The sequence below is a fragment of the Colossoma macropomum genome, unplaced genomic scaffold (assembly GCF_904425465.1).
Source record: "Colossoma macropomum unplaced genomic scaffold, Colossoma_macropomum, whole genome shotgun sequence".
In the NCBI taxonomy this organism is placed as follows: domain Eukaryota; kingdom Metazoa; phylum Chordata; class Actinopteri; order Characiformes; family Serrasalmidae; genus Colossoma; species Colossoma macropomum.
The window spans coordinates 42,935-55,235 of NW_023495379.1; the positions used below are offsets into that span (position 1 = coordinate 42,935).

Here is a 12,301-nt window from a genome sequence, read left to right on the forward strand (position 1 = left end):
GACCAGTGGAAAAAATAGGTAGCACCAGAGCTGTGGACTCGGGACGAGGGGTGGGCAGTGACCATATTTTATTGATATGGTGATACGATGTCACAGTATGCTTTTCTGAGTGTATCGTAGATATTATCAGTACTAAACAAACACTGACATATTTCATTGACCACAGTGAGGCCTGTTTAATGGATTTAGTGCAGCACGATTTGTAAAACACAGAATCAAAATCATTGTAGTTTTAGATTTATTATCATTATTATTGTGTTTTTACTAAATGTCTTCTATAATTGGGTATCGTAAAAATGTCTTCAGATAGATGGAGAATGTGCAGGAATGAGCACAGAAAGGGGTTCCTCTGTAATTACAAGATTGACACCATAATAATAGAGGAACCCTTTTTGGTACTATATAGAACCCTTTTCAAAAAGGTTCTATGTAGAACTGTCTATAGCTCATTCATGCACTTTCTCCATCAATCTGAAGAACCATTTCACCATAAAAAGAACCCTTTAATCATGCAGATGGTTCTTTGAGTGTTCATGTTTGTATATAGAACCATTTTCTTTCCTTGAAGAACCATCATTAGTGTAGTTCAGTAGTGCTTTGAAAATTCTTTTGATGTGTGGAAGAGTGTGGACTGACCAGTTTAGGACTCTGGACTCGACTGGAGACTCACCTGTTCGGACTCAGGGACCAGAATCGAGACTAGACTGTTTTCGTTTGGGACTCGAGTGTGAAGATTTAAGACTTGTTACCTGAAACTTGTTCCCAGTGCTGAGTAGGACAACATGGAAATTCATCTCCGAAAAAGATGCTAAATTTACATTTTTACAGTTTTACATTTTGGGAATTTTTTTCTCCAGATAAAATAAAAGTGATGAATGTTATCAATGCAGCCTCAAACACAATATGTTTGCTGATCGTGTCTGGAAAGTGTTAAAAATGTGATGTTGATAAAATGAACAGTATAAATGAAAACGGTTTAATGTTCACTGCTTTAGAGATTCAGTGTAATTAGATCTTTATTATTCAGCGTCGTCTCTGCAGGTTTATTAACGTTTTGTCCTCCTTTCCTCCCGTCTCAGGGTTCTGTCCCTGCACTCGGAGAACGTGGCCCTGAGGTCTGAGCACAGTCAGTCGGTGTCTCAGCTCACGGCTCAGGCGGACGCTCTGCGCAGCAGCTTCAGGGAGCAGATGCACCACCTGCAGGAGGAACACCGCAGCACTGTGGAGACGCTGCAGCGGCAGATCAGCAGTCTGGAGGCCCAGCTGTTCCAGCTGCAGAAGGAGCCGGCCAGCGCTGGTATGAGCACAGCCGCTTCACAGGGACAGATTTCTGAAAAAGTTCTGACCATCTCAGTCATAGATTTGTGTGTTTCAGCAGCTGTGGCCCTCTGAACACCTGAACAATCACATATTTCAGTTTTCACATGGATTGAGCACCGAATGAGTTGGGATGGTTTACAAAAGTATCCAGTATAAATGTTCAAAAACAACAGAACTCGTACGTCACCACCTCACATGGTCTATTTTCCTGTAGGAATGACCATGGCAGATTTTTTAGGGCAAAAAGTGCAGCACATTCACAGGGCACTGGAAGACAGAGCAGCTGTGTACAACAGTAACGTGCATTCAGTGCAGCATTCTTATTAGGCTTAATGAAGTTAGTCCACGTTCTAGTTTATTCAGGTTATTCCAGTTTTATGAAAGGGAGGTCTGACGATTTTTCAAACATTCAACATAATTAACTGGTTAAGATGTAATCAGAGCGGTTCAGAGCGGTTCAGAGCGGATCAGAGTGGTTTGGTGTGAAACGCTCTGTTCTGGATAAACTTACCGAGTCAGAACTGTTCACAGTGGTGGTGATAGGAACCAGACGTCCACCTCTAAAAGCTCCCTCACAGAAAGTTCCTACATGAAATGGTTATGAATTCACTGCCTGATGACTGAGACGCTGTTTTATGATAGTTTAGAGAACTTAAACTCCATTCATGGTGGAGGGATACATGCAGGGCGCTGTGAGGCAAAATAGTCCCCAAAGAAAACTTATTATTTCAGATTTTCCACTATTTTCCATCATCAACATTCCATATAAACTCAGAAGACTCGTGTAGGTTCACTGGTGGTTCTGGATAGTAAATAAAATGTCTATATTTGTGTTGTTGTCATGGCGACCCCTGGTTCCTATCACCACCACTGTAAAGAAAGTCTGTAAGTTTCTCTACAAGTGAATATTTTCAGATATTTTGAAAAATCGGTGGAGTTCCCCTTTAATGTATCAGGAATGAGGCACCCAAGTAAGATTGTGAGGAATCCTCATGGCCAGCTTTGGCACCTTTGACCCGTCTGTAGATGATTTCTGTTGTTATTTACTGTTTTATCATCTTCACTCTTCTCCCTGTTCCAGGTTCAGCCCCTGTGCAGCAGAGCAGGAAACCCCAGGCGGACAGGAAGCTCACCGAGCTTCCTCTGTTTGACCTGCAGGGCATTGCTCGGGAGGAGGGGGAGGGAATGGAGACAACAGAGACAGAGTCCATTTCCACAGCAGGTACCCCCCCGCCCACGCTAGAGCAGCTCCTCACCTCCCCAGACCCCAAACAAGGTACCGTTTTACCACTGATCTTCCTTTTTTAAGACTTTGGTTTAATTTAGACAAGATTTCCACTGTTTATATTTAATTATGTGCTTCAAGAACTTTTTTAATTCTGCAAACTTGAGGTTTAAATATGGTTTTGATAACAGAGGCTCTTATTATTTATTAATATTTTTAATGTGTATTAAGCTCATTGTTGGACTAATAGGTTACTGAAATGCATTTCAGCCTTAATCCACAAGATGGTGCTGTTTCTCTCAGGTGTCTTGCTTACTGTTAGAACAGTCTGATTGCAAAATGAATCAAAACACCAAAAACACCAGTAAGGCTAGATTATTAAAGATGATCAGGATTAAATATATTCTTAGAGTGATCATATCATCTTGTAGGGCCTGCTGTGAGCCTCCCCAACCGCCCCCCCCAGCACTGCTGACGACTTTTAACACCTTTAATCAGAGCTGACTTCATCTTTTAAGATAGCTAGTTTATGTGTTAATAGTGGTGAAAAGTAGAGGGGAAAATGATACATAGCGACTTAACTTTCCACATCACAGCTTATTACTGTGTGATCACTGATCTCCAGTCTAATGTGGAGCTGACTGGAGATAAATTAGCTAAGCAAACCGAATAGCTGATGTTATTTTAGCTACCATAGGAGGTGATGTTGGTTTGGGTTGAGCTAAAACTGTGCAGATGGTTGTTTTTTCCAGTCAATGTTAATTGAAACCGTATTGAAGCTGAGCAGAACTGCTGTTTTTGCCAGTCATTCAAAATCATATTAAAGCTCTTAAAAAATATGAGAATAAATGTTTAAATAAAGCTTAAATAAGTAGGTAAACTAGGCTCAGCTGGCTTCCTTCATGTGTGTCTTTCTCCACAGTGTTAAACTCTCTGCAGCATTTTAATATATAACAGTTTTTACTGTTCTCTGTTAAATTAATTTGGGGAGTTAAAAGCACATCAGTGTTAAATAAATATAATTCAAAAGTAACATTGTTTACAGACGTCATTCCATGAAATGATCAAGATGGTCTGGTTATGATTCTTTAGGAAAAGATTCAGTGTAGAGGTGTACAGTATGGCAAAATATAATATTGGGATACTTTATTTTCAAGATATGTATTTTTTCAGACACCTGATCAGCTGGAACAGAGAAAAATCATTTTAAAAATACTGTCACAAAATGTGAATATAATGAATTTTATTCAGTATTTTACATACTGTGTATATTTTACATCCCAGTTAAACGGGACTAATGTTGCTCTCTTTATAGTGAAACATGCAGTTGGTCAGTGTCCATCAAGCACTGACGATAAACAGGATATGATCAGAAAACTGTACTGTATTGTAACATAATTATCACAATCATGATATGTGTTATCATATTGTGCAGCCCTAACTCAGCACATTATGACACCTCAACTTCACCACCATTTGATTGATTATTTTGGTACAATTGTTAATTATTTTTAAAAATACACAAATATGACTGAAGAAATTTTGTGCACAGGAGTTTAGATAATAAAACAGCTTTTACACATTTATAAACTATTATATAAACTATTATAAACTGTTCTAACATTCCAGCATTGAACTGCTACATTCAGATCAATACATCACAGTTCAGCTTAGTTTACCTGCTTATTGAATATATACACCCGTTATCTGTCTGTGTGTGTGTGTGTGTCTGGTGTGTGCGTGTGTGTGTGTGTGTGTGTCTGGTGTGTGTGTGTGTGTGTGTGTGTGTGTGGTGTGTGTGTGTGTGTCTGGTGTGTGTGTGTGTGTGTGTGTGTGTGTGTCTGGTGTGTGTGTGTGTGTGTGTGTGTGTGTGTGTGTGTGTGTAGAGCCCTTTGTGTGGCAGGTAGAGCCGTCTAAGGAGGAACTGACTCAGAAACTCAACACGGCGAGTCGCAGTATGGAGCACCTGAACAGCTTACTGCACGAGAGCGAAGCCACCAACGCCATCCTGATGGAGCAGAACAACGTGAGCACCGACACCAACACAGAGTCACCCATTAGCAGAGAGGCGGGGCTTAAAAAGTAAAACAAAAACATTAAAAGCGGCCCAACGATCAAATAAAACACACTAAAGCAGAACTCTAAACTACAAACAACCCATATTCATAACAAAACAAGGAATCTTGAAGTAGATTCATCCCTCTAACATTACTATCTCATTAAAATATCAAAACATCTTTATAGCAAAATAATAATAATAATAATTTATTTTATTTATAAGCATCTTTCAAAACACTCAAGGACACTGTACAATAAGATCAATCAATCAGACTTTATTTTCACTCTGCAGTACATTGAGATTGACCCTCATTCTCAATGCAGCCGGACATTTACAACATTAACGAGATTGAAAAGTAAATTAAAATGGATTTTAATCAGGTTGAACTAAAATGAGTAAAACTACATAAAAAAATCAGACAAGATAAATGATAAAAGAATTAAGAGAGCTTGTTGTCCTTCAGACAGTGTTGACCAGCGCACCAGCGTTGGACTGGTTCAGACATTTCACGCCCAGTTTGTTCTCCCCCACATTTAGCCCTAAATTTCTCGTGGGTGTCCCCCGACGCTCTCGCTACGAGATCAGCCTGTTCCTGTGAGACTAACAGTGGAGCTGTTCACTGTCTTAGTAAGACCTGAGGCAGTAATCTGCCCTGACTTCATTCCCACAAATATTTGAGTCCATTTTCACTCTGACTGCGTCCCACACTTCCTCTAGTAAAGTGAACACCGGTGTTACAGAGTTCAATCAGCATGCAGTCTGATTGGCCTGTAGCTCGAATACAGCATTAACATAGTGTTAGTTTCGCAGACTGTAACTGACCCCTCACAGACTGAAACTGACCCCTCACAGACTGAAACTGACCCCTCACAGACTGAAACTGACCCTTCGCAGACTGTAACCGACCCCTCACAGACTGAAACTGACCCCTCACAGACTGAAACTGACCCTTCGCAGACTGTAACCAACCCCTCACAGACTGAAACTGACCCTTCGCAGACTGAAACTGACCCTTCGCAGACTGTAACCAACCCCTCACAGACTGTAACTGACCCCTCGCAGACTGTAACTGACCCCTCGCAGACTGTAACTGACCCATCGCAGACTGAAACCGACCCCTCGCAGACTGTAACCGACCCCTCGCAGACTGTAACTGACCCCTCGCAGACTGTAACTGACCCCTCACAGCTGTAACGACCCCTCGCAGACTGTAACTGACCCCTCACAGGCTGTAACTGACCCCTCACAGACTGAAACTGACCCCTCACAGACTGAAACTGACCCCTCGCAGACTGTAACTGACCCCTCGCAGACTGAAACTGACCCCTCGCAGACTGTAACTGACCCCTCGCAGACTGAAACTGACCCCTCGCAGACTGAAACTGACCCCTCACAGACAGTAACTGACCCCTCGCAGACTGTAACTGACCCCTCGCAGACTGAAACTGACCCCTCGCAGACTGTAACCGACCCCTCGCAGACTGTAACTGACCCCTCGCAGACTGTAACTGACCCATCGCAGACTGAAACTGACCCCTCACAGACTGAAACTGACCCCTCATAGACAGTAACTGACCCCTCGCAGACTGTAACTGACCCCTCGCAGACTGAAACTGACCCCTCGCAGACTGTAACTGACCCCTCGCAGACTGTAACTGACCCCTCGCAGACTGAAACTGACCCCTCGCAGACTGTAACTGACCCCTCATAGACAGTAACTGACCCCTCATAGACAGTAACTGACCCCTCGCAGACTGAAACTGACCCCTCGCAGACTGTAACTGACCCCTCGCAGACAGTAACTGACCCCTCGCAGACTGTAACTGACCCCTCGCAGACTGAAACTGACCCCTCACAGACTGTAACCGACCCCTCGCAGACTGTAACTGAACCCTCACAGACTGTAACCGACCCCTCACAGACTGTAACCGACCCCTCACAGACTGTAACTGACCCCTCGCAGACTGTAACTGACCCCTCATAGACTGTAACTGACCCCTCGCAGGCTGTAACTGTCTCTGCTTCCTGTGCAGCTCCTGAAGAGCGAGCTGCGGCGTCTGGAGCGGAATCAGGAGCGAGAGAAATCCGTGGCCAACCTGGAGTATCTGAAAAACGTGCTGCTGCAGTTCATCTTCCTGCGCTCGGGCAGTGAGAAGCAGGCGCTGCTGCCCGTCATACACACCATGCTGCAGCTCAGCCCCGAGGAGAAGAGCAAGCTGGCCGCCATCGCGCAGGGTACGCTCGTGTGTTCAATTCTGTTACTGTAAAAATAATATATAGGCGAATGAACAAACACTCAGAAATGCCCCGATAACGGAAATCCTGACTGTTCTCAGTTTCTTTAAAATAAGTTTGATTTAGTCTCTAAACTTTAAGGTTTCCGGCTGCAGAAAGTGTTTGGACCTTTGGAGCTACGCAAAAATGTGTTCAGTTTACAGAAGACAAATGAAGTGACCATTCCAACACTGTGATTTTCTTTTCGGCAAATTGTACTTTTAAAAGGCAGCTGGAATGTCAGAGTGAGCAGTTTATCCACAGGTGTGCATCCAGAATACACCTGTGAGTCCATAATCCCATCAGTGACCACATTAAAGCCTGAAATGTTTTAGATACATAAACCACATAAACGTTGTATGTGGACTTCAAGACAAATGTAGAACACTGGTGTTTTAACAAGCAAGAAGGGTTCTATATAGTACCAAACAAGGGTTCTTTGGCTTGAACAATAGTGGAACCCCTTTAGGTGCTATGTGGAACCCAATTTAAAAAGGTCAAACCATCTACAGCACATTCTTCATCAATCTGAAGAACCATTTCATGATGCAAAGAACCCCTTAATTATGCAGAGGGTTCTTTGAGTGTTCATGGTTCTTTATAGAACCATTTTCTTTACTAGAGAAACCTTGAAGAACCATCTGTGTAATGCAAATACACCGATCCAAGATGGCAGCACATTCACAACACAGCGTCTACTTGGGGTCCTGGAAATATGGTGCTTATGTTTCTTGTAGTCATGACGCCCAAGAAGTGCATCAGACACGCTGGTGAACACGTCTGTGATCACCAGATCCTGCGTGATATTAAAAACAGAGTTCAGCTGTAAATGTTAGACTGTTGGTGGCGCTGCGCGACGTGGTCAGCTTCACCAATCAGGCGTTGGCACTGCGCGGCGCTGCTGGCTGGGTGAGTCAAAAGGGTCCAGAAAGGGGAAACACAGTAAACGCTCAGGGGTTAAAACTAGGCTAAAAGCTATGCCTGGCTCTGCCGTCTCTTCTCCTCTCCATCGTCCACTTTCTGGACAATTAACTGGACCACCTCAGACTTCAGCTAACTTCCCAGTGCGAACGCCAGGAGTTCTGTGTTATTGTGGCTCAGTGACAGCGTTTCAGACGTGGCCATCCAGCTAGTGGGGCTAACACAGGATCACAGCAGGGTCAGGTACAACCTACGGTGGTGGCTTGTGTGTTTACAGTACCAGTGGATGGTGCAGAGGTGCTGTAGTAGTATTGAGTGTAAAGACCCAGCCTTACATTCCACCCGGCGCTAACGCAAGTTTAGCGCTGAACAAACTCTCTTTTGCTGTCTGGACCCTACTGACCGCACGCGATGACACATCTTTCACCGTCTTAAATCATGCAGATCTGAAGGCAGTGCTGCCTAAATTCTGCCAGCATGTTGATTTAGCGACTCGTGGAGTAAACAAATCAGACCCTCTTTTACGTCCCATATCCACGGTGCACAAGGCTGAGCCCCCCACCTCGGCTGCTCGGACCACATCTCTGATAATTCCAGCATACAACCCTCTGCTCAAGTGTACCAAACCGGTTCTGAAACAGGTGAGAACCTGGTCTGAGGGGACTCTTCAGGATTGTTTTGGACTCTCGGCTCTTCAGGATCAATGAAGCTACATATAACATATCAGCCAGTTTGGAGGAACGTACAGCGTCCATGCCTGGCTGCATTGAGTGTGTAGATGAGGTGACATCATTCAAGACCATCACCACACGCGCTAACCAGAAGCCGTGGCTGACTGCAGAGGTGCACACGCTGCTGAGACTGAGTGCTGTGAGCCGGCCTGTCCGGGGATATCAGAGCAAAGAGCAACTAAACACAAAGAATCCACAGACACTTTCTAGACATCCTCCCCCCTCACATGGACTCTGCACCCTCCAGCCATCTGGCAGAAGGTACCAGAGCATCCGTGCTATCTCCAGACTCCAAAACAGCTTCTCCCTCCGGGCGGTCAGGTTATTGAACGCACTGATGCCCCCCCAACATCCACCTGGATGAATGTAGATCCTTTCCAACATCCATCATAGACTGACCCCACAGCCCTTTACCATCACTGCACACCTGCACTTTAAATCTTTAATCATTTGAAAGCTGCAGTGAGACTCAGTCTTTCAGTGCAGGTTACAGTTGAGTGTTTGTACCAGTTTAATTTTGGACTTTTTCTGTTGGTCTCTTTTAATGTTCCCTGTAAAGCTGCTGCTGTAGTAACCTGTCTTGTTGGTCCAGGTGAAGAGGAGGCTGCAGCTTCCAGAGGATCAGGATGGACCTCATATCTTCACAGTTGGTCTGGAATCAGATGAGACGGAATCCCCAAACCAACACACGCCACACTGGCCGTCCACACTGACCATCCACACTGACCATCCACACACACCTATTCAGTTACATTTATACATAATTATATACATATTCATATACATACATTACAAAGAATCTGCAGACCTCTGTATTTTTATATAAAGAACACTTTACTGATTAGCCATATCTGAACAGTTTGAATGGAATATTATTGGCTGTATATTCAGAGTCATTAATCTATTTTTCCTTTGGTTTTTATTTTACATTTCTTTTTTGGGGATATTACAGTTTTAATGATTTTTCTTACGCAGCATAAAGTTAATGACCAACATTGTTTAGATTGTAACTCTACCTGAGAACGCTTCTGTCCACTGGGGGGCTTTCAGTACCTGCGATGGCAGAAACAGAGCCAAACATTCAGCATGAATGTAGAGGAAGGATCTTTATGTCATTTCTACCCTGTCAATGTGAATCTGTTGTATATCGTGATTATCTCAGTGGTGAGTCGAGGCCTGTTATACTTAAATACCGGTAAGACTTGAATCCACCTGCATCTCTGTTTCTGTTAGCCTGAACCGTCCAACGTAATATTGTTTTGGGTTTGACTGGCTGCTGCTTTTTATTTAACATTATGGCCCAGTTTGAATAACACAACCATATGAAGCAGCCCAGTGTGATATTTCCTGTATGTCACAAGAAGATTTGCAATTCATTCAGCAGAAAGTAGAACATGAAAGGGCTTATTGTGAACTAATAAAACATCTGGTTTCATTGGACTAGTTTGGTAGTTATATAAACATTTTACCCAGTGTGTGAACCCCCCTGGTATTCGGGGGTCCCGTGTTGTCTGTCTGCTAACTCTCTCTCCATAGCGGCGCTGATGATTCAGTGTCAGTAAATGTTTGTTTATCAGCTGTTCTTCTGTAGAGTCTCTGTTCTAGTGCGGTTCTGTGCTCTTCCTCACAGTAACTGAGATCTTCCTCATCTCCTCTTCTGTAGAGTCTCTGTTCTAGTGCGGTTCTGCGCTCTTCCTCACACTAACTGAGATCTTCCTCGTCTCCTCTTCTGTCTTCAGTGTGAGAAATGAGGAACAGTCACTCTTCACTCCAAACTCTTGGGAAACTGGGCGAGTTTTCAGATTTACAGATCTGCTGCAGCTCATTGTAAAGTTTTTCAGAGGAATCCGGGCAGAGTTACAGTTTCTAGACTATGAAGGACCAACTGGGTGAACCAGTCTGCTACAGCGCCACCCTGAGGCAGAGCAGTGCTGCAGCTCTAGTTAGTTAAGAACACCAAAGACAGAAGCTCGCTGAATTATTTTGAGTGTCTATTTTTTCCTAACAAGCAGCAGAACTTCATAATGAGTTTATTTTCATTCAGGGAGTTCAAGAGGTGAATTGGTGATTAATTTTACTGTAACAGTAATGGTTGTTCCATCTGTTTATTTGTCATTTAGCATTAGTTAAGAATGTTGGTTTATGTATGTCAGCTGGTTAAGTGTCCTCATACCAGTGTGATACCAGTTCTGTACTCATTTACATGCGAACTTAATTGATATGAACATCAGTTGCACTGATATTATGTAGATATCCAACTAAAGCCTTATTGTATAAAGTAGAACCGTCTTGTTCATTTGGCTGGTCTATCGTGAAGTTCTGAATTCACAGTGGTCAGCAGGATCAGTACACTGATGGTTTGTTTCAGAAAGGTGTTTTATTGTTCGCAGTGCTCGTACTTTGTTTTAAACTGATAGAGTGTTTGTCTTGTTTTTCCTTATTCATTGTATAAATGCTGGCGTATTGCACATCAGGGCATTAAGTCACAGCGTGATTGTGATGGGAATATACTGTTTGTTCAATATTAATGATGATTAAAATGAGTTGTACTTCTAACGTTCGAGAAAAGATCCGACAGTTCTGTAAATCAGACGAATCTGTGGTGTGTAGTTATTATAGCAGCAGTTTTCAGTGATCAGGATTCCTGTTATTTGCCTGTCATGTTCAGAGTAGTTTGACCTGGAACAGAATGTAGTTTATACACAGTGCAGTGATGAAGAACACAAACAATAAATACAGGAATTGGAAAAATGTACTTATTTATTACACAGTGCTTCCCATAATCTGGAAACCGCCTCCCAGTTTCCAGTCATCAGCAGTACTGATGTGGAACATTGTGGTGCACAAGATTAACACCTAAATCTACACAGACGAAGTCGCTAATCAGACACTTTCTTTACTGGAAGTGTGAGAAAACATTAAAAACCATTTAAGAAGAGGTGAACCTCAAATGGCAGGTGGTGCTGATGTACGTCCTCCGTTTTGGTGTCTGTGACAGATGCTTGTGATGCACAATATGGTTGAAAATGTATTCATTCATTTTTATTAACATATATTTTATCAAAATGAACAAAGTCAGTGTCTTAAATCTTACAACGAACCCGAAACTTAACTGGCTTTGCCTTGTTTACTCTCAGTGAGGTTGGAAGCGTCAAGGCTAAAACTACAAAACAGTCAATTAAGTCACTCTAGTTAATTATAGTGGCTTTTACCTTAAGTTATAATAATAAAAAATGTAATTATGACAATATTTCATAAATCTCATTATGAGTCATAATTATGAAATGGTATCCCTTCATTTTGGGATAGTAAGTCATAATATGGTTACGATATGAAATAAAATAACGAATGTTTTCCTGAAAATCACTCAGATTTATAAACATTAGCAGTTGGGCGTCAGAGATGTGGCGAAAATGTACAACCCAAATTCCAAAAAAGTTGTGTGTGAAATACTAATAAACCAAAAATCGGTGATCAGTAAACTCTGTTGGACATTTTTCAAAAAGGTTGGGACGGCAGCATGTTTACACTGTTACATCACTTTTCCTTTTAACAGCACTTAATAATCATTTGGGGACTGGAGACACAAACTGATCCGGCTATGAAAGCGGAATATTTTGCCGTTCTTCTGAAATGAGTCTTCAGCTGTGTCTTCGTTGTATTTTGAGCTTAAAATAACAGAATTTTTGTGTTTTTGTGGGAGAAAGAATTAATGATTATTTACAAAAACAATGAAGTTGATCAGATAAACCATCTTGTCTTTGTGCTGTT

At 42.5% G+C, this 12,301-nt stretch overlaps 1 protein-coding gene across 1 annotated transcript in view; it reads left to right on the forward strand.

The window, feature by feature from the left end:
- LOC118801934 (GRIP and coiled-coil domain-containing protein 2) overlaps positions 1-10,083 on the forward strand; it is a 31,082-nt gene extending 20,999 nt beyond the window's left edge. Inside the window, exons 19-23 of the mRNA XM_036562336.1 lie at positions 1,080-1,297; positions 2,402-2,596; positions 4,432-4,571; positions 6,638-6,839; positions 9,123-10,083. Of these exons, the coding sequence (XP_036418229.1) occupies positions 1,080-1,297; positions 2,402-2,596; positions 4,432-4,571; positions 6,638-6,839; positions 9,123-9,196 (829 nt within the window). The 3' untranslated portion in view covers positions 9,197-10,083. The remainder of the gene's footprint in view (positions 1-1,079; positions 1,298-2,401; positions 2,597-4,431; positions 4,572-6,637; positions 6,840-9,122) is intronic.
- The last annotated feature ends 2,218 nt before the right edge of the window (positions 10,084-12,301 follow it).